At 38.8% G+C, this 14,797-nt stretch overlaps 1 protein-coding gene across 1 annotated transcript; it reads right to left on the reverse strand.

Annotated features, from left to right (window-relative positions):
- Positions 1–2,451: 2,451 nt before the first annotated feature.
- Positions 2,452–14,125, reverse strand: LOC108296156 (prolyl 4-hydroxylase subunit alpha-1-like). The gene is made up of 6 exons (XM_037734919.1): positions 14,096–14,125; positions 12,809–12,862; positions 10,360–10,425; positions 6,521–6,589; positions 5,045–5,141; positions 2,452–3,542 (listed from the first exon to the last, which is right to left on the reverse strand). Exons 1-6 carry the CDS (start codon positions 14,108–14,110, stop codon positions 3,472–3,474), a joined length of 372 nt encoding a protein of 123 aa, XP_037590847.1. The 5' UTR covers positions 14,111–14,125; the 3' UTR covers positions 2,452–3,471.
- Positions 14,126–14,797: the final 672 nt, after the last annotated feature.

A 14,797-nucleotide genomic window follows, 5' to 3' on the forward strand; every position in this document is an offset into this window, starting at 1 on the left:
ATGCTGTATAGGTTTGTGGTCTGGGAGCAATAGGCTGTATCATATAGCCTAGGTACGTAGCAGGCTATGCTATCTAAGTTTGTGTAAGTACACTCTATGATGTTCCCACAACAACAAAATCTTCTCATGATGATGCATTTTCCTGTCACTAAGCAACATATCACTAATTTCAACAGAATAGTGCTACAACAGAAGTTCAACAAGACCTCAAAAAGCACAAGATGGAGGACTTCCACTCCTTTTGGCTGCTCTTTTTAATTAACATCTGCTTGTATATAAGTTATTTACAGTAAGGCATTCTTGTCAGTCTTCCTGAATTGAAATTTATAGTTAACTTAAGGCTACATTTACACAGAAAGTAAACTTTAAAGTCCTCAAATTGAAGAAAGGAAGCCAAAGAACTTTACTGGTCTACTACGGTTAATTTTGTAAAACTTCATTAAAGAAGCTGAATAATATTAAGGGCATTAGGAGTACAGGACTATGAAATCTATTTTATTCTGATAAATCTGGTAATTTGTGGGTACTCTGTTAACTCATTCCTTTTTCTCTAAGTTATCCAATATTGTTCCCACTAAAACATTAACTTTTACTATAGTAAAAATAAGCACTGACAAGAGAAGAGATTGGTCCTTGTGTTGCTATCTGGATTAAGATGTAATTTTTTCAATTATGCTTTCTCCTAGCAATATTTCATAATTCTGTCTTCCTTATCAAGTGATTTATAATTACTTAATCATGATTTGGTGTATACATGTTTGGGTATTACACTGTTTTTCTTTTCCTTTTTGAGACAGGGTCTTGCTCTGTTGCCCAGGTTCAAGTACAGTGGCGCAAGCACAGCTCATTGCAGCCTTGACCTCTAAGGCACCAGGGATCCTCCCACCTCAGCCTGCTGAGCAGCTGGGACCACAGGCATATGCCACTACTCCTGGCTTTTTGATTTTTAGTAGAGACAGGGTCTTGCTATGTTGCCCAGGCAGGTCTCAAATTCCTGGGTTCAAGAGATCCTCTCACTTCCCAAAGTGCTGGGATTATAGGCATGCACCGCTGTGCCCAGCTTGTAACTTTAACAGGAATCCAGTCATTCAATAGTTTGGTCCATTGGGCTCTGCATATAAGCTGTTCATTTTTCAGTTATATGTACTTAGGTGGTATGGAATTTACATGTAGCAGTCAACACATGGCTATGTAAAGGTATTTAGATTCTTTTAAGCTGCAGCAGTAAGATTTCATTTATATACACACACATACATATATTAGTTTATAAATTACATATATGTGTTGGTTTACCATTTGTAACTTCTCCACACTCTCACCCTGTAATAACCATTTTATTTTTTTTTTTTTTTGAGACAGAGTCTCGGTCTGTCACCCAGGCTGGAGTGCAGGGGCACAATCTCTGCTCACTGTAACCTCAGCTCCTGGATTCAAGCGATTCTCCTGTCTCAGCCTCCCGAGTAGCTGGGATTATGGGAACCCACCACCATGCCCAGCTAATTTTTGTATTTTTAGTAGAGACTTCATAAAACGTTACCTAAAAAGTTTTTAAAAAATCATCAATGGTCACAAAATCTGAGTAGATGAAAGTGCTGAACTTAATTCTCAGTATTTCCAAAATACTTGTGTTGGAACAAAGGCTAGTCAGAAGGAACTTCCGAGTTCACTTTAAAAATGGGTAAAAATACCTACTTTCCCAGCGAATCAACCAAATTCTCCCTTTAGTATTTAAATACTGCCTAAAAGATCAAGAACCCATGTGTGAACTAGGATTCACCATAAGTAATGTAAATAGTCTAAAGCATTAATTAACATAGTTCATTAAGCTCACAGCTTTGTATTGCCACACCATATTTTTAAATAGGAGAAAGTCTCAAGTACCATTATTCTAATAACTACCTTTTTCCTTTGTTGAGACGGAGTCTCACTTTGTCACTCAAGCTGGAGTGCAATGGCACGATCTTGGCTCACTGCAACCTCTGCCTCCAGGGATCAAGCGATTCTTCTGCCTCAGCCTCCCAAGTAGCTGGGACTACAGGTGTGTACCACCACACCCGGCTACTATTTGTATTTTTAGTAGAGATGGAGTTTCACCATGTTGGCCAGGCTGGTCTCAAACTCCTGGCCTCAGGTGATTCACCCGTCTCAGCCTCCCAAAGTGCTGGGACTGCAGGCGTGAGACACTGCGCCTGGCTTATAATAACTTTGTAACCATAGTAAAGTATTTTAGAGCTCTCTTTGAAGGAAATAAATTTTGATTGATTAAATATCTGAAACTTCAGAAAGCCTAAGTTTTTCTTCCTGAACCATGTGACATTAGTGTGAGTGGAAACCAAGAGTATAAACCTAAGCCCTATATACTAAAGAAATAGCATAAGTTAACTTGTTACTGCCATGTCATACATTCAGATTTAAATACGAAAACACCACACAGAAAACAAACTTTTTTTAAAAAAAGATTTAAGATCATAAATAGGTCATTGTTGTCACAGCACATTTCAGAATTTTAAAAAGACAAACATTTGGCTTTCTAAGAAAAAGACTAAAAAAAAAAAAAAAATCAATTCCTCATCACTGAAAGGACTTCTACATTTAAAACTTCCAGTCTCCTAAGGCACAGTATTTAATCAGAATGCCAATATTACCACCCTGCTGTAGCAGGAATAAGAGGCAAGGTATTAGCACTAAGAAAAACAGCAAAATTTCTGGACAAAATCATCTGTCATTTTAAAAAAGGGAGGAAAAAAACAGACTAAAAGTGGTGAGCATTTTAGTGAAGAAGGCCCAGTGCTGTTATGCAGGACTTTCTATTTAAAAAAAAAAAAAAAAAAGAAATCGAAGTATTTTTAACTCAAGCACATTTAATTCACCACGGAAGAACTATGAGAAAAGAGAAGGAGTTGGAAAAAATACAGTATACTTTCTTTAAAAAGGACTTGGGAGGAAAAAAATCAACTTAGAAGATCTTATGAAAGGGCAAACATCACATGGAACCCAGTTAGTGTCCTAGTTTATTACTAGTCTTCAGGCAAATCCAGAAAAGAGAATAAGATACTAGGTAAACACAACACCTAGACACATCTGTAAGGCATTTGTTTCCTATCATCACATGGCCCATTAAAGCTTAACACCCACCAACTGAGATGTAGTGAAATGCTAAAATTGGATGCTCAAATTATACTTTTATCCAACCAAAAAGTCCTTTAAATATAAAATTAGAAATTCCTCACTTTAACTCTGCCTTGTCTTCTGTGATACCAACTGTACTTTAAGGTTTTACATTTGCAATGTGGTAATTTAGGTTAATTTTAAAAGAAAAATCCACAAAGTGTCCACAGATGAAACATGGGATGAGGTTCCTGACTGAATCAATCATGGAGTGTTAGTCAATTGTAAACTCTTGAAAGTTAAGACGAGGAAATGTGTGTATCAGACACAGAGTACAATAGGAGAGGAAGGGAAGCCTGTTTGTCATTCCAATTCCGACAAGGTGCAAGGTCTTCGAAATTCTTGTCCACGTTCATGGAGCCATTTATTGGATACTGTGAGAGAAAAGTTATATATAAATTTTCCCCATTTAATTAGTATTTAGTTTCTAACAGCTAGGTCTATAACAAAGTTTCAACATGGGATAAAAGTTCAACACCAAAACCAGATAAAGGCAGATGCTACTTAAAAACGTGGCTAAATGCTGAAAACACAAGATTTTATATATCTATATACATATGTGTACACATTTATGTGTGTTTATGTACGTACATGTATACATGTGTGTATATTTCCAAGTCTATGTGCATTTCTTAAAGTTTCCAATGATCAATGTGAGGCTTGAAATGAGACACAAATGGACTTAAGATACAGGTACAGACAGAGCAGAATATTGCTTTATGTACTGTTTTCAAAGTACAGCCTCCAAAATACAGAGACATTTTAATAATGAACACAAACTTTCTACTCTAAAGGAAAAACTTTCGGATTAACCATTGCTATTATATGCTCATTAAGTTTCCAAAATACCTTTAAAAAATGTGTATCATATAAAAATGTATCCCAAAAGGCATTAACTTTCTATTTTTTGTGTGTGTCTCCATTACCATAGAACCCATTCAAAATATCAAAGTAGAACTTCCTTAATTCTTAACTCCTTTTTCCTCTTACAACCCTGTATCTACTCTTTATTCATCAAACCCCGACAATTTTCCTTGTATCTCTCTCGAATTTATTTGCTCTCCAACCCTTTCACTGATGCTTTCATCCATGTTGTTATCTCCCCTTTAGCAAGGAAAACAGCTTTCTAAACTCTCTCTCACCAACTAGCCTCTCCTCATTCTAGTCCAGTGGTTCTTAAATACTATAATAATGAGGGGAGATTTTTAAATCCTGATCAGGCCTCACTCCTTAACCTTGCTATGTCCTGTATGTAACCACTAAACATGTGGCTAGTAACACAGATTAAAATGGACACATGGGGCTAATTAACATATATTAAAACTAAATTCACCTGTTTTCTACTTTTTTAAAAGGTGGCCAGTCCTGCAGTCGCATGTCCCCAAGAGTGAATGCCTCTTTAAATTCTTCACACTAGGTGCTACTCAAGCCTCACATTAGGACCTGGTATCTAACATGTTTCGAAAACTGCTGTTTTAACTTCAGAACCAAATTAAAAATATAAACTTTGAAGAAGACTCCCCAAACTTAGGCAGTCATCATCTTCTGTTTATACTTCTGTATTAATATGTACTACACTATAATCCATTAGTATGTCTAATCAGATTATTAACCATTTGAGGGGAAAATACTGTCTTATTCAATTTTGAGTCAGTGTTTCTTGGAATAAGTGGAAATAAGAGTTAAAAACAAAATTTGTCATAAAAATTCTGATTATAAATTAAGATTAGGCAGTTATTTGGTTGTATTCTGTACAGTGTTAAAACCATATTAAGCAAATATGTGGGGGCTTTTGTTTATAAGACACAGATTATAATGGGTTTTAAAATACGAAACAAAAATCACATTCTCTTCACAGAAAATATGAAATATTTACCCCATTTGTTGCCAACTAGCACTGGACAGGCTGCATGCCGTGTACTATAATCTCCTTCTCCACTGGCAAATAGATTATACCAGAAAACAGCAGTTCCCTATGGAGAACAATTCAAAATTATCCCCAAGTATACAATGCCAGGTTCTCTCTTTCAGTAGTTGTTTGTTTGAGACAGAGTCTTGCTCTATGGCCCAGGCTGGAGGTGCAATGATGCGATCTCAGCTCACTAGAACCTCCATCTCCCAGAGTCAAGTGATTCTCCTGCCTCAGCTTCCCGAGTAGCTGGGATTACAGGTGCCCGCTACCACACCAGGCTAATTTTTGTATTTTTAGTAGAGACAGGGTTTCACCGTGTTGACCAGGCTGATCTCGAACTACTGACCTCAGGTGATCTGCCTGTCTCGGCCTCCCAAAGTGCTGGGATTACAGGCATGAGCCACCGTGCCTAGCCGCTTTCAGTAGTTCTTAATTTTCCTCTGTTCCTGCAGAAGAACAATTCTATAGCAGCATTTTATCTTCCAATATAATTCTGAAAATATGATTCTACCATTTTAAAAACCTTTTTGATCATATAAAAAATACCATAAAAATGCTTGACAACAAAAGTATTTGCAAAAACAAAGCTAACAAATTCGCTCTTGTTACCCAGGCTAGAGTGCAATGGCGCGATCTCGGCTCACCGCAACCTCCGCCTCCTGGGTTCAGGCAATTCTCCTGCCTCAGCTTCCTGAGTAGCTGGGATTACAGGCACGCGCCACCATGTCCAGCTGATTTTTTGTATTTTTAGTAGAGACGGGGTTTCACCGTGTTGACCAGGATGGTCTCGATCTCTTGACCTCGTGATCCACCCGCCTCGGCCTCCCAAAGTGCTGGGATTACAGGCTTGAGCCATTGCGCCCGGCAAAGCTAATAAATCTTACATAGCAAGACAGAGGAGAAAACACCATATAGAACCCATTTTAAAAATGAAAAATTTTAAATACTAATTCCTGGTCATTCATTACCTCTAAGTACTCGTGGCAAGGACCATAAAAGTACCAGAACTTTTACCTAGCAATAATGTTGTACTTAAGTACACTACCTTTAAAAATGTAATTTGGGCACAGGGGCTCATGCCTGTAATCCCAACATTTTGGGAGGCTGAAGTGGGAGGATCACTTGAGCCCATGCGTTCAAGATCAGCTTGGGCAATAGAGAGAGACACTGTTTTAAAAATTTAAACATTAGCTGGGCATGGTGATGTGCACCTGTAGTCTCAGCTATCTGGGAGGCTGAGGCTTGAACCCAGGAGGTCAAAGCTGCAGTGAGCCATGTTTGCACTGCTGCACTCCAGCCTGGGCAACAGTGAGAACATGATGTCTCAAAAAAAGAAAAGAAAAAGAAAAAACTGTAATTCATTAATTAGACCATGAATAAAAATGCATTCTTTCCTGAGGGAAAAAATTAATAAACCAAAAACAAACCGAACAAGCTTACTTTTTTGGGCCACACACTAGCTCCAACTTCAGGAAAAACAGTGGCTCCTCCTGCAGACACATCACTCATCTATAAAAAAAACAAGAGGGTATTATCAAACGTGCTGGTAAAATAAAGTAAAACTGCCATAATAAAGACTTGATATTGGATACTAGAATATTGGGAACAAAAGGATTTGTTCCCAAGGTTCTGTACATGTTACTCAGTTTTTCAAAAGTAAAACAAAATGCCATTTAGGTTTATATACATAAGTAGAAAAAACTACAAAAAGCAAAGGAATGATTAACAAAAAACTGTCAGGAAGGGAGAATGGGGATATAATTTGGGATAGGCACTTATTAATAGCCAGAGGGAAAAGAAATGACTAAAACTAATAAATCAATACAGAGATATAAATATGTATTTTATGTACTAGAATGTAATCTCCATGGAGGCAGGGATTTTCATGTTTTGTTCACTGCTGATCATTAATGTCTAGAACAGTACCCTCAAGAACAGTAGGTGCTCAAGAAATAAATGTAAAATAAAAATAATGAGAATAATAAAATCAGTTTTGCCATTTCTCATGGTAGGGAATCAAACATATTAAATAAAAATGAGAAAATTAAATGATTATATAAAGTTATAGTCATAAAAGATAACTTAGAATAAACATGGAAACCTTTTATTTCATTTTGTTTTTGAGACAGAGTGTCACTCTTGTTGCCTAGGTTGGAGTGCAATGGTGCAATCTTGGCTCACCACAACCTCGGCCTTCCAGGTTCAAGCGATTCTCCTACCTCAGCCTCCCAAATAGTTGGGATTACAGGCATGCACCACGAAGCCTGGCTAATTTTGTATTTTTAGTAAAGACGGGTTTTCTCCATGTTGGTCAGCCTAGTCTTGAACTCCTGACCTCAGGTGATCTGCCCACCTCAGCCTCCCAAAGTGCTAGGATTACAGGTGTAAGCCACCAAGCCTGGCCAACAGGAAAACCTTTTAAATTAAGGTTTTAAGATCACATAAAACAAGGCAAAGGACATAAGGATCATACAGTAAAGATTTTTTTAAAGCAACATAAGTAGAATGTACAGACTGATTATATCACAGGGCACAATCCAACTATTTGTTATAAGTGACTTACACAGAAAACAAAACAGTAATATTTGGGGCAAGTGCTTTCCAAGGAAAACAGGGTATGATCTTAATATGAGACACAGTTTAAATCAAGGTAAAAAGCATTAAATGAGATGAAAGGTATTTTACAATGATAAATATATAATTAGTAATAAACAGATAAGAACATTTAACCAATGAAAAAAATTAACTGAGGAAATTAAGAGTTTGTGCATGACAGGAAAAGTAATTTTAGATATTTTATGTGCCCCATTTGGCAATAGTATTTAAATAATGGAAAAAATAATTAAAATGCTATATAACTATTTCAAGAAGGGTGTGTACATTAAGAGGGAGAAATGAATAATCTAACAATCTAATAGTCAATCTAACATACATGAATAGTGGGCCAAATAATACAGCATTAATATCCACAAAACAAACAAATATAAGGAGAACGAAGAACATGTAAACCCTAACGGCTTTTAAACATCTGAAAAGATGCTCAACCTCTCTAATAAGAGAAATGCAACTGAAAGCCACAATAACTGCTAATTTGATAAGTGAAAGATACACAAATCAAAAAGTCTGACAAACATACTTCACAAATATATCCCACTAAAAATTGGGATATAAATTGGTACAGACTCTGAGACTCACTTCTAGAAAATATGCAAGCCTTTGCAGCATGAATTTCTATACTGTACTAACCTTCTCCTGGTTTTCCCTTTGTGATATTTCTCTTTTTTATATGAATCTTCGTAATGTATCTTACATCCTTTTGGAAACAAGATGGAGTTGTGAGAGGGATACAAATTGGGAAGGAGGGAGAAAGGGAGGCAGGGAAGAAGGGAAAGAAGAAAAAAGAAACGGGGAAGGTAGCAGGGAGAGAAGAAAATAGATTGACCAGAGAGATTTGGTAGGGAGTGAGATACTGCAGACAGCAAAAAAGATTTAATTCAAATAGGGGCAAAGGATAGAAAAAGCAATGAAATAACCAAAATTAAGTCTAGATATAGATATAAAATATCTTTTTGTTGTTATTGTTACCCAGGCTGGAGAGTGCAATGGTGTGATCTCGGCTCACTGCAACCTCTGCCTCCAATCCTTGTTCAAGCAATTCTCGTGCCCCAGCCTCCCAAGTAGCTGGGACTAGAGGCCCGCGCCATCACATCCGGCTAATTTTTGTATTTTTAATATAGACAGGGTTTCACCACATTGGTCAGGCTGGTCTGGAACTCCTGACCTCAAGTGATCTGCCTGCCTCGGCCTCCCAAAGTGCTGGGATTACAGGCGTGAGCCACTGCGCCTGGCCTAAAATGTCTTTTTTAAGTTAACAAAGTTTATGACATTACGGCAGATGCATTTTCCAAATATAATACATCCCAATATGGCCAGGTGCAGTGGCACACGCCTGTAATCCGAGTACTTTGGGAGGCCGAGGCAGGTAGATCACGAAGTCAGGAGTTCAAGACCAGCTTGGCCAACATGTTGAAACCCCGTCTCTATTTAAATGAATGAATGAATGAATGAAAAAGAATACATCCCAATATGTCCCATCCTACATGTGCTTATATGACACTGACATCTGTCTGCAGTGGCAGGGTCTATGTGCCCTCTCTCTGAAGTGGGGCAGATCTTTGTCACTGCTGTAATAGAATACAGCAGAAATGACATCTGTGACTTCTGAGGGTATGTCACAACAATATCATGTGCTTTTACATTGTTCTTTTGGGATGCTTGCTCTTACAATCCAGTCACTATGCTGTGAGGAAGCTCAGCCACATGTATTGGCCAGAATTTAGGCATTCTGGCTGACAGCCAGCCTCAATCTTAGCCTTCAAGATACCCCAGTGCCAGGCAGTTGATGGCAAATGCATGTCAGATTTGAAGCAGGCACCATGAGTTGGGTCCAGTCAACCTCACAACTGTTAAGAGATTCATTAAAAAAATGACTGTTGTTATTTTAAACCATACAGAAAAGAGTTTTGGAGTGATTTATTTGGGGTAACTAGAACAAACACTATAATCAAAACTTTTTTCCATATATATAAACATAAACAATTTTGAAAATTGAATTATGATCATACTGTTTTTAAAACTTAAAGGGGGTAGGGCTTCTGGGGGCTGTAATGTGCTATTTCTTGATCTTAGTACTGAATACACCAGAAGTGTTCACTTTGTGAAAATCAAAACACTTAATTTGTGCACTCTTCTGATATACTTCAATAAAAAAAGTAATTAAGTTTACTGAAATGTATATGTGTATGTACAGAAATTCATAGAGATTCTTATATACACATATATGACTAAACAGCCTACATGCCAAAATATTGATTGTCTGAAAGTAGTGGCACTATCAATTCTAAGTCTGTCCAAGTTTCTATAATAAATATCGAGCTTACAGCCTGAAAAAGCTGCAAATGCAAACAAATTCTTAACTCCCTTTACTTAGTGTTTGTTCTAGTTACCCCAAATAAATCACTCCAAAACTCTTTTCTGAATGGTTTAAAATAACAACAGTCATTTTTTTAATGAATCTCTTAACAGTTGTGAGGTTGACTGGACCCAACTCATGGTGCCTGCTTCAAATCTGACATGCATTTGCCATCAACTGCCTGGCACTGGGGTTGTAAAAATGGTAAATAGGATGCTAAATTAGAGCTACACAGAACAAACACCACATTAAAATGAGTCATGTGATCAAATCCCAACTTAACCTAAAAATTTTAGCCACAACTTACATAAAACAGCCATGTAGCAATTCTATTTCCTGTCCCCAGCTCTTTGAAAGCATCTGGCTCATCTTTCTGTGAATAAAAACAGAGCAAATTCAATGGTGTAAAAATTCAGTAATACAAATACTCTAGTGGCAACTAAACATCAGTAGTAATATCCTGAATAATATGCCAAAAACAACCCCAAAAGTTTCCCTTGTAATGTCCAGGGCACTATAAATATCAGGCACTCTTTTTGTAGAGATGGAGTCTTGCTATGTGGACCAGGGTGGTCTTGAACTCCTGGCTTCAAACAATATTCCTGCCTTTGCCTCCCAGTGTGCTAGGATCACAGGCATGAGCCATTGTACCACCTCGCCTCAAATACTTGCTGACTGAACTTGTATACTGGATACTTTAGACAAGATTACTGAATAAAAATCAGACTTACTAGCCTAAACAACAGCCATTATCTGCTAACTACAGATTTTAAAAAAATTAATACCTACAATTTTAGCTTCCAAAAAAAAAAAAGATATGAGAGCAACCTCTCAGCTACATTCCTGAAGCTTATTCCCTGTGGTTAAAAAATTTACCTTGAGACTTACTTTGAACTCATGACCTACTCAAGTGTTTCCTAGTATTTTTCTTTTCTTTTCTTTTCTTTTTTTGAGACAGAGTCTTGCTCTTTCGCCCAGGATGGAGTGCCGTAGCATGATCTCGACTTACTGCAACCTCCGCCTCTGGGGTTCAAGCAATTCTCCTGCCTCAGTCTCCCAAGTAACTGGTACTATCGGTGTGCACCACCATGTCTGGCTTATTTTGTATTTTTAGTAGAGACAAAGTTTCACCATGTTGGCCAGGCTGGTCTTGAACTCCTGACCTCAAGTAATCTGCCCACCTCAGCCTCCCAAAGTGCTGGGATTACAGGCATGAGCCACCATGCCTGGACCCTAGTATTATTTTTCTAATAATGCCAGTAAAGTGACTTTCAGCACTTCCATCAAGCTAGAGAGTTAATATCTAGATATTTATATCTAAATTAAAATACAATACAAGCTCTTGGCATTTCTCCCAGAAAAATGAAAATGTGCTTTTCACACAGAAATGTATACACATCTTTATTTGTAATAGCCAAAAACTAAAAACTATCTAAATGTCCTCGATGGGTGAATGGCTAAACTGTGATATATCCATAACATGGAATACAGGTTGAGCATACCAAAAATAGAAAATCCAAAATGCTCCAAAGTTCAAAACTTTTTTAGTGCTAACATAACACAAATGGAAAATTCCACACATAGTGCTCCCTAAAGTAGCTCCCCATACACACTATGCCCTACCCAGGACGGAAACAGACAGTTGTAAGGCTCCTGCATCACAAGAGATTTCTTTCTTCTTTTTTTTTTTTTTTTTTTTTTTTTTTGAGACAGGGTTTCACCATGATGGTCAGACTGGTCTCGAACTCCTGACCTCAGGTAATTCACCCGCCTTGGCCTCCCAAAGTGTGGGATTATAGGCGTGAGCTACCACACCCGGTCAAGAGATTTATTTTCAAACCCATTCTTTCTTCATTGAAGGTATAATCCTTGTGGAGATTTAAATTTTATTCCAGGGTCTCAAATTCAGCAGCCTACACTGTGGCACATACTCCTACAGAGCTGTTAATTCCCAAAGCTGTAGTTCCTGGAGGCATGTGCCTCCAGCCTCCGTGTTTTGTCCCCTCTTTAATTCTCTAGGTTTGGGATCATCTTTGTTCAGTTTGCCTGTTGGAATACCCTTTACTCTCTTCCAGGCTCGCCAATGCATTTAAAAGTATCTTAAGTAATTGTATTGGGTATCTTGGTGGGTGTTTTTTTTTTCTTTTTTACTTCACAGAATATCTGCCACACCATATTTCCACAAATTCCAAATAGGCTATGAAGTTTTAATGTTAAAAACAGAATTAACATGTTGACAAAGAACCTCTCCTTTATCCTCAACTAGACCCTGAGTTTGGGCTTCTGGTATTTATCTCTGCACTGTCCAATTTGAGCAAGAACCCTGCTAAGTCAGGTTAGCCAGAATCCCCCATCTTTGCCATGTGATCATCCTCAAAATCTAACTGGGTTCATCTTCCACTATCCCGTGGGTGATGATCACCCTGCCCTGACTTCAGCAAGAAACCTGTTAGGTCAGTTTAGCTAGAATCCTTCCTTTACCTCTTAGTAATCTTCCATCTACTAACACCCACCCTTGCTCACTGGCTATAAATTTCCACTTTTCCTTGTTGTATTTAGAATTGGGCTTAATCTCCTCCCTTAGTGCAAAATCCCACTGCAGCTGCAGTGGTCTCTATACCTATTGCAATAGTACCCCCTTGAATGAAGTCTGCCTTACCATCTTTAACAAGTGTCAAGAATAAATGTTTCTTTAACAATGTAATGCATAAGCCTCAGTGAATTTCTTTTCTTTCTTTCTTTCTTTTTTAACTTACCCGTGCAAAGTCAAAATGGGGTTCATACTGTCCTCCAACTCCATAATTTGCTACCTGGAGGAAAGACATAGAGCATGAAAGAACTATGAAGATTACTATTCCAAAAAATCGACAAGATCATGGTCAGGTATTTACAGAGAAATAAAAAGTATTTAAAATCAATGAGGCTGGGCGCAGTGGCTCATGCCTGTAATCCCAGCACTTTGGGAGGCCAAGGAGGGCGGATCACAAGGTCAGGAGTTCAAGACCAGCCTGGCCAACATGGAGAAACCCTGTCTCTACAGAAAGTACAAAAATTAGCCAGGCATGGTGGCAGGCGCCTATAGTCAGATACTTGGGAGGCTGAGGCAAAAGAATTGCTTGAACCTGGGAGGTGGAGATTGCAGTGAGCCGAGATCACGCCATTGCACTCCAGCCTGGGCAACAAGAACAAAACTCCGTCTCAATAAAAAACAGAACAAAAATCAATGAGAGTTCCTATGAAAACAGGGATGAAAAACTAAGGATAGCTACTATATTATAACATATATTATATATTTTCCCCAATCCCCCACTCTCCCACCAGACAGAGGGTCTCAGACTGTCACCCAAGGCTGGAGTGCAGTGATGTAATCATAGCTCACTGCAGCCTCAACCTTTGGGGCACAAGCAATCCTCCCACTTCAGTCTCCTGAGTAGCTGGGACTACAGGTGCAGGCTACCACAACCAGCTAATTTTTAAAAATTTAATACATAAGCTAAAATTTGAGATTCCTATTACTTTGTTTCACTAAACACTTTCCTTTGGAACTTAAATCAAAAAATATTTTCCAAAGCCCCAAATGCTGGCAAACTCCCAATCTACTTTAATAAAATCCCTTTTCTTTCATATTTTTTCCCTGCTAAAAAAGGGAAGAAGTTAATACCAATTGAATTACTCCTGTCAAAGAGCCCTAACAGCTTCAGTTGGTTATGACAATGTCCCAGTGTGACAAGCAAAATGTAAGAAAAATATTTGGTCTGTGTTCAAGTTCCAGCTCTCTTAATTACAATGTAGGTAACTTTGGATATAATCTGTTTTCTTATTTGTTAAAATGAGGAGAAGGATACTTAACTCTTTCCCCCAATCACACAACACAATAAAATGCTGACAAAAATCAAAGGAGAACATAATTAAGAGTGTTATTGATGAAACCAGAAGGAGAATATTGGTAGAACTGGAACTACTACTAGAGTGTGTCTTGCTCTGGGGGCCAGTAGCCACAGCACCCCTTCACCCCTGAAGCTAAGGCAGAAATGGAGGCCTACCTGGAGGCCTGACATTCCCAAGCAGAGCTGCCAGCAGTTGTTACACCCTTCCCGGTGGTGCGAAGAGAAGTAGAACTGCTCTACCTACCCTTCCCCCAACTCCATGAGGCAGGAGCTGCAGCTGTGCGCTCCCCTTCCAAGAAAACAATATTTTGGCAGAACCTTGCATCCCAGGGTTCTGGGCCACTCAGAACAGTCACATCCCCTGGGCCTGAGCTGAAGCAGCACATTACCCTTAGGGAATTGGTGCACTGGCCAAGCTGAGCAGCTGCACATCCCAGGGCTGAAGTAGTACCCAGAGACCCAGGGAAACAGAGCAATGGCTAAGCTGAGAAATGTGCCCTTCAGGACAAATAACTCTAATACCCTGCTTCCCTGGAGAGTCTGTACGGCTGAGACACTTTCTGGGGAGTGAAGTCATTGCTGTGCTGCTCTCTGCCCCACAGGGCCGAAACAACAAGCATGCTTGGTCATTCTGGGGTACTTGTTTCCACTGGACCTGGCCTGGCCTCACAGAGTCTGGGATCCGTCTGAGCCCCACCAATCCAGGTTCTAGAGTGACCACTACATGGTGCCTCATCCTCAGGGACTAGAGTTGCCACTAAGCCCTACTGGCTCAGGCCCCTAAATTATAGTCATACCCTGCATTCCAGACTCAAACCTCCAGAGCACCCTCTCTTCCCTGGAGTTGGGCTAGGGCTG

This window comes from Cebus imitator, unplaced genomic scaffold, assembly GCF_001604975.1.
Source record: "Cebus imitator isolate Cc_AM_T3 unplaced genomic scaffold, Cebus_imitator-1.0 Scaffold686, whole genome shotgun sequence".
NCBI lineage: Eukaryota > Metazoa > Chordata > Mammalia > Primates > Cebidae > Cebus > Cebus imitator.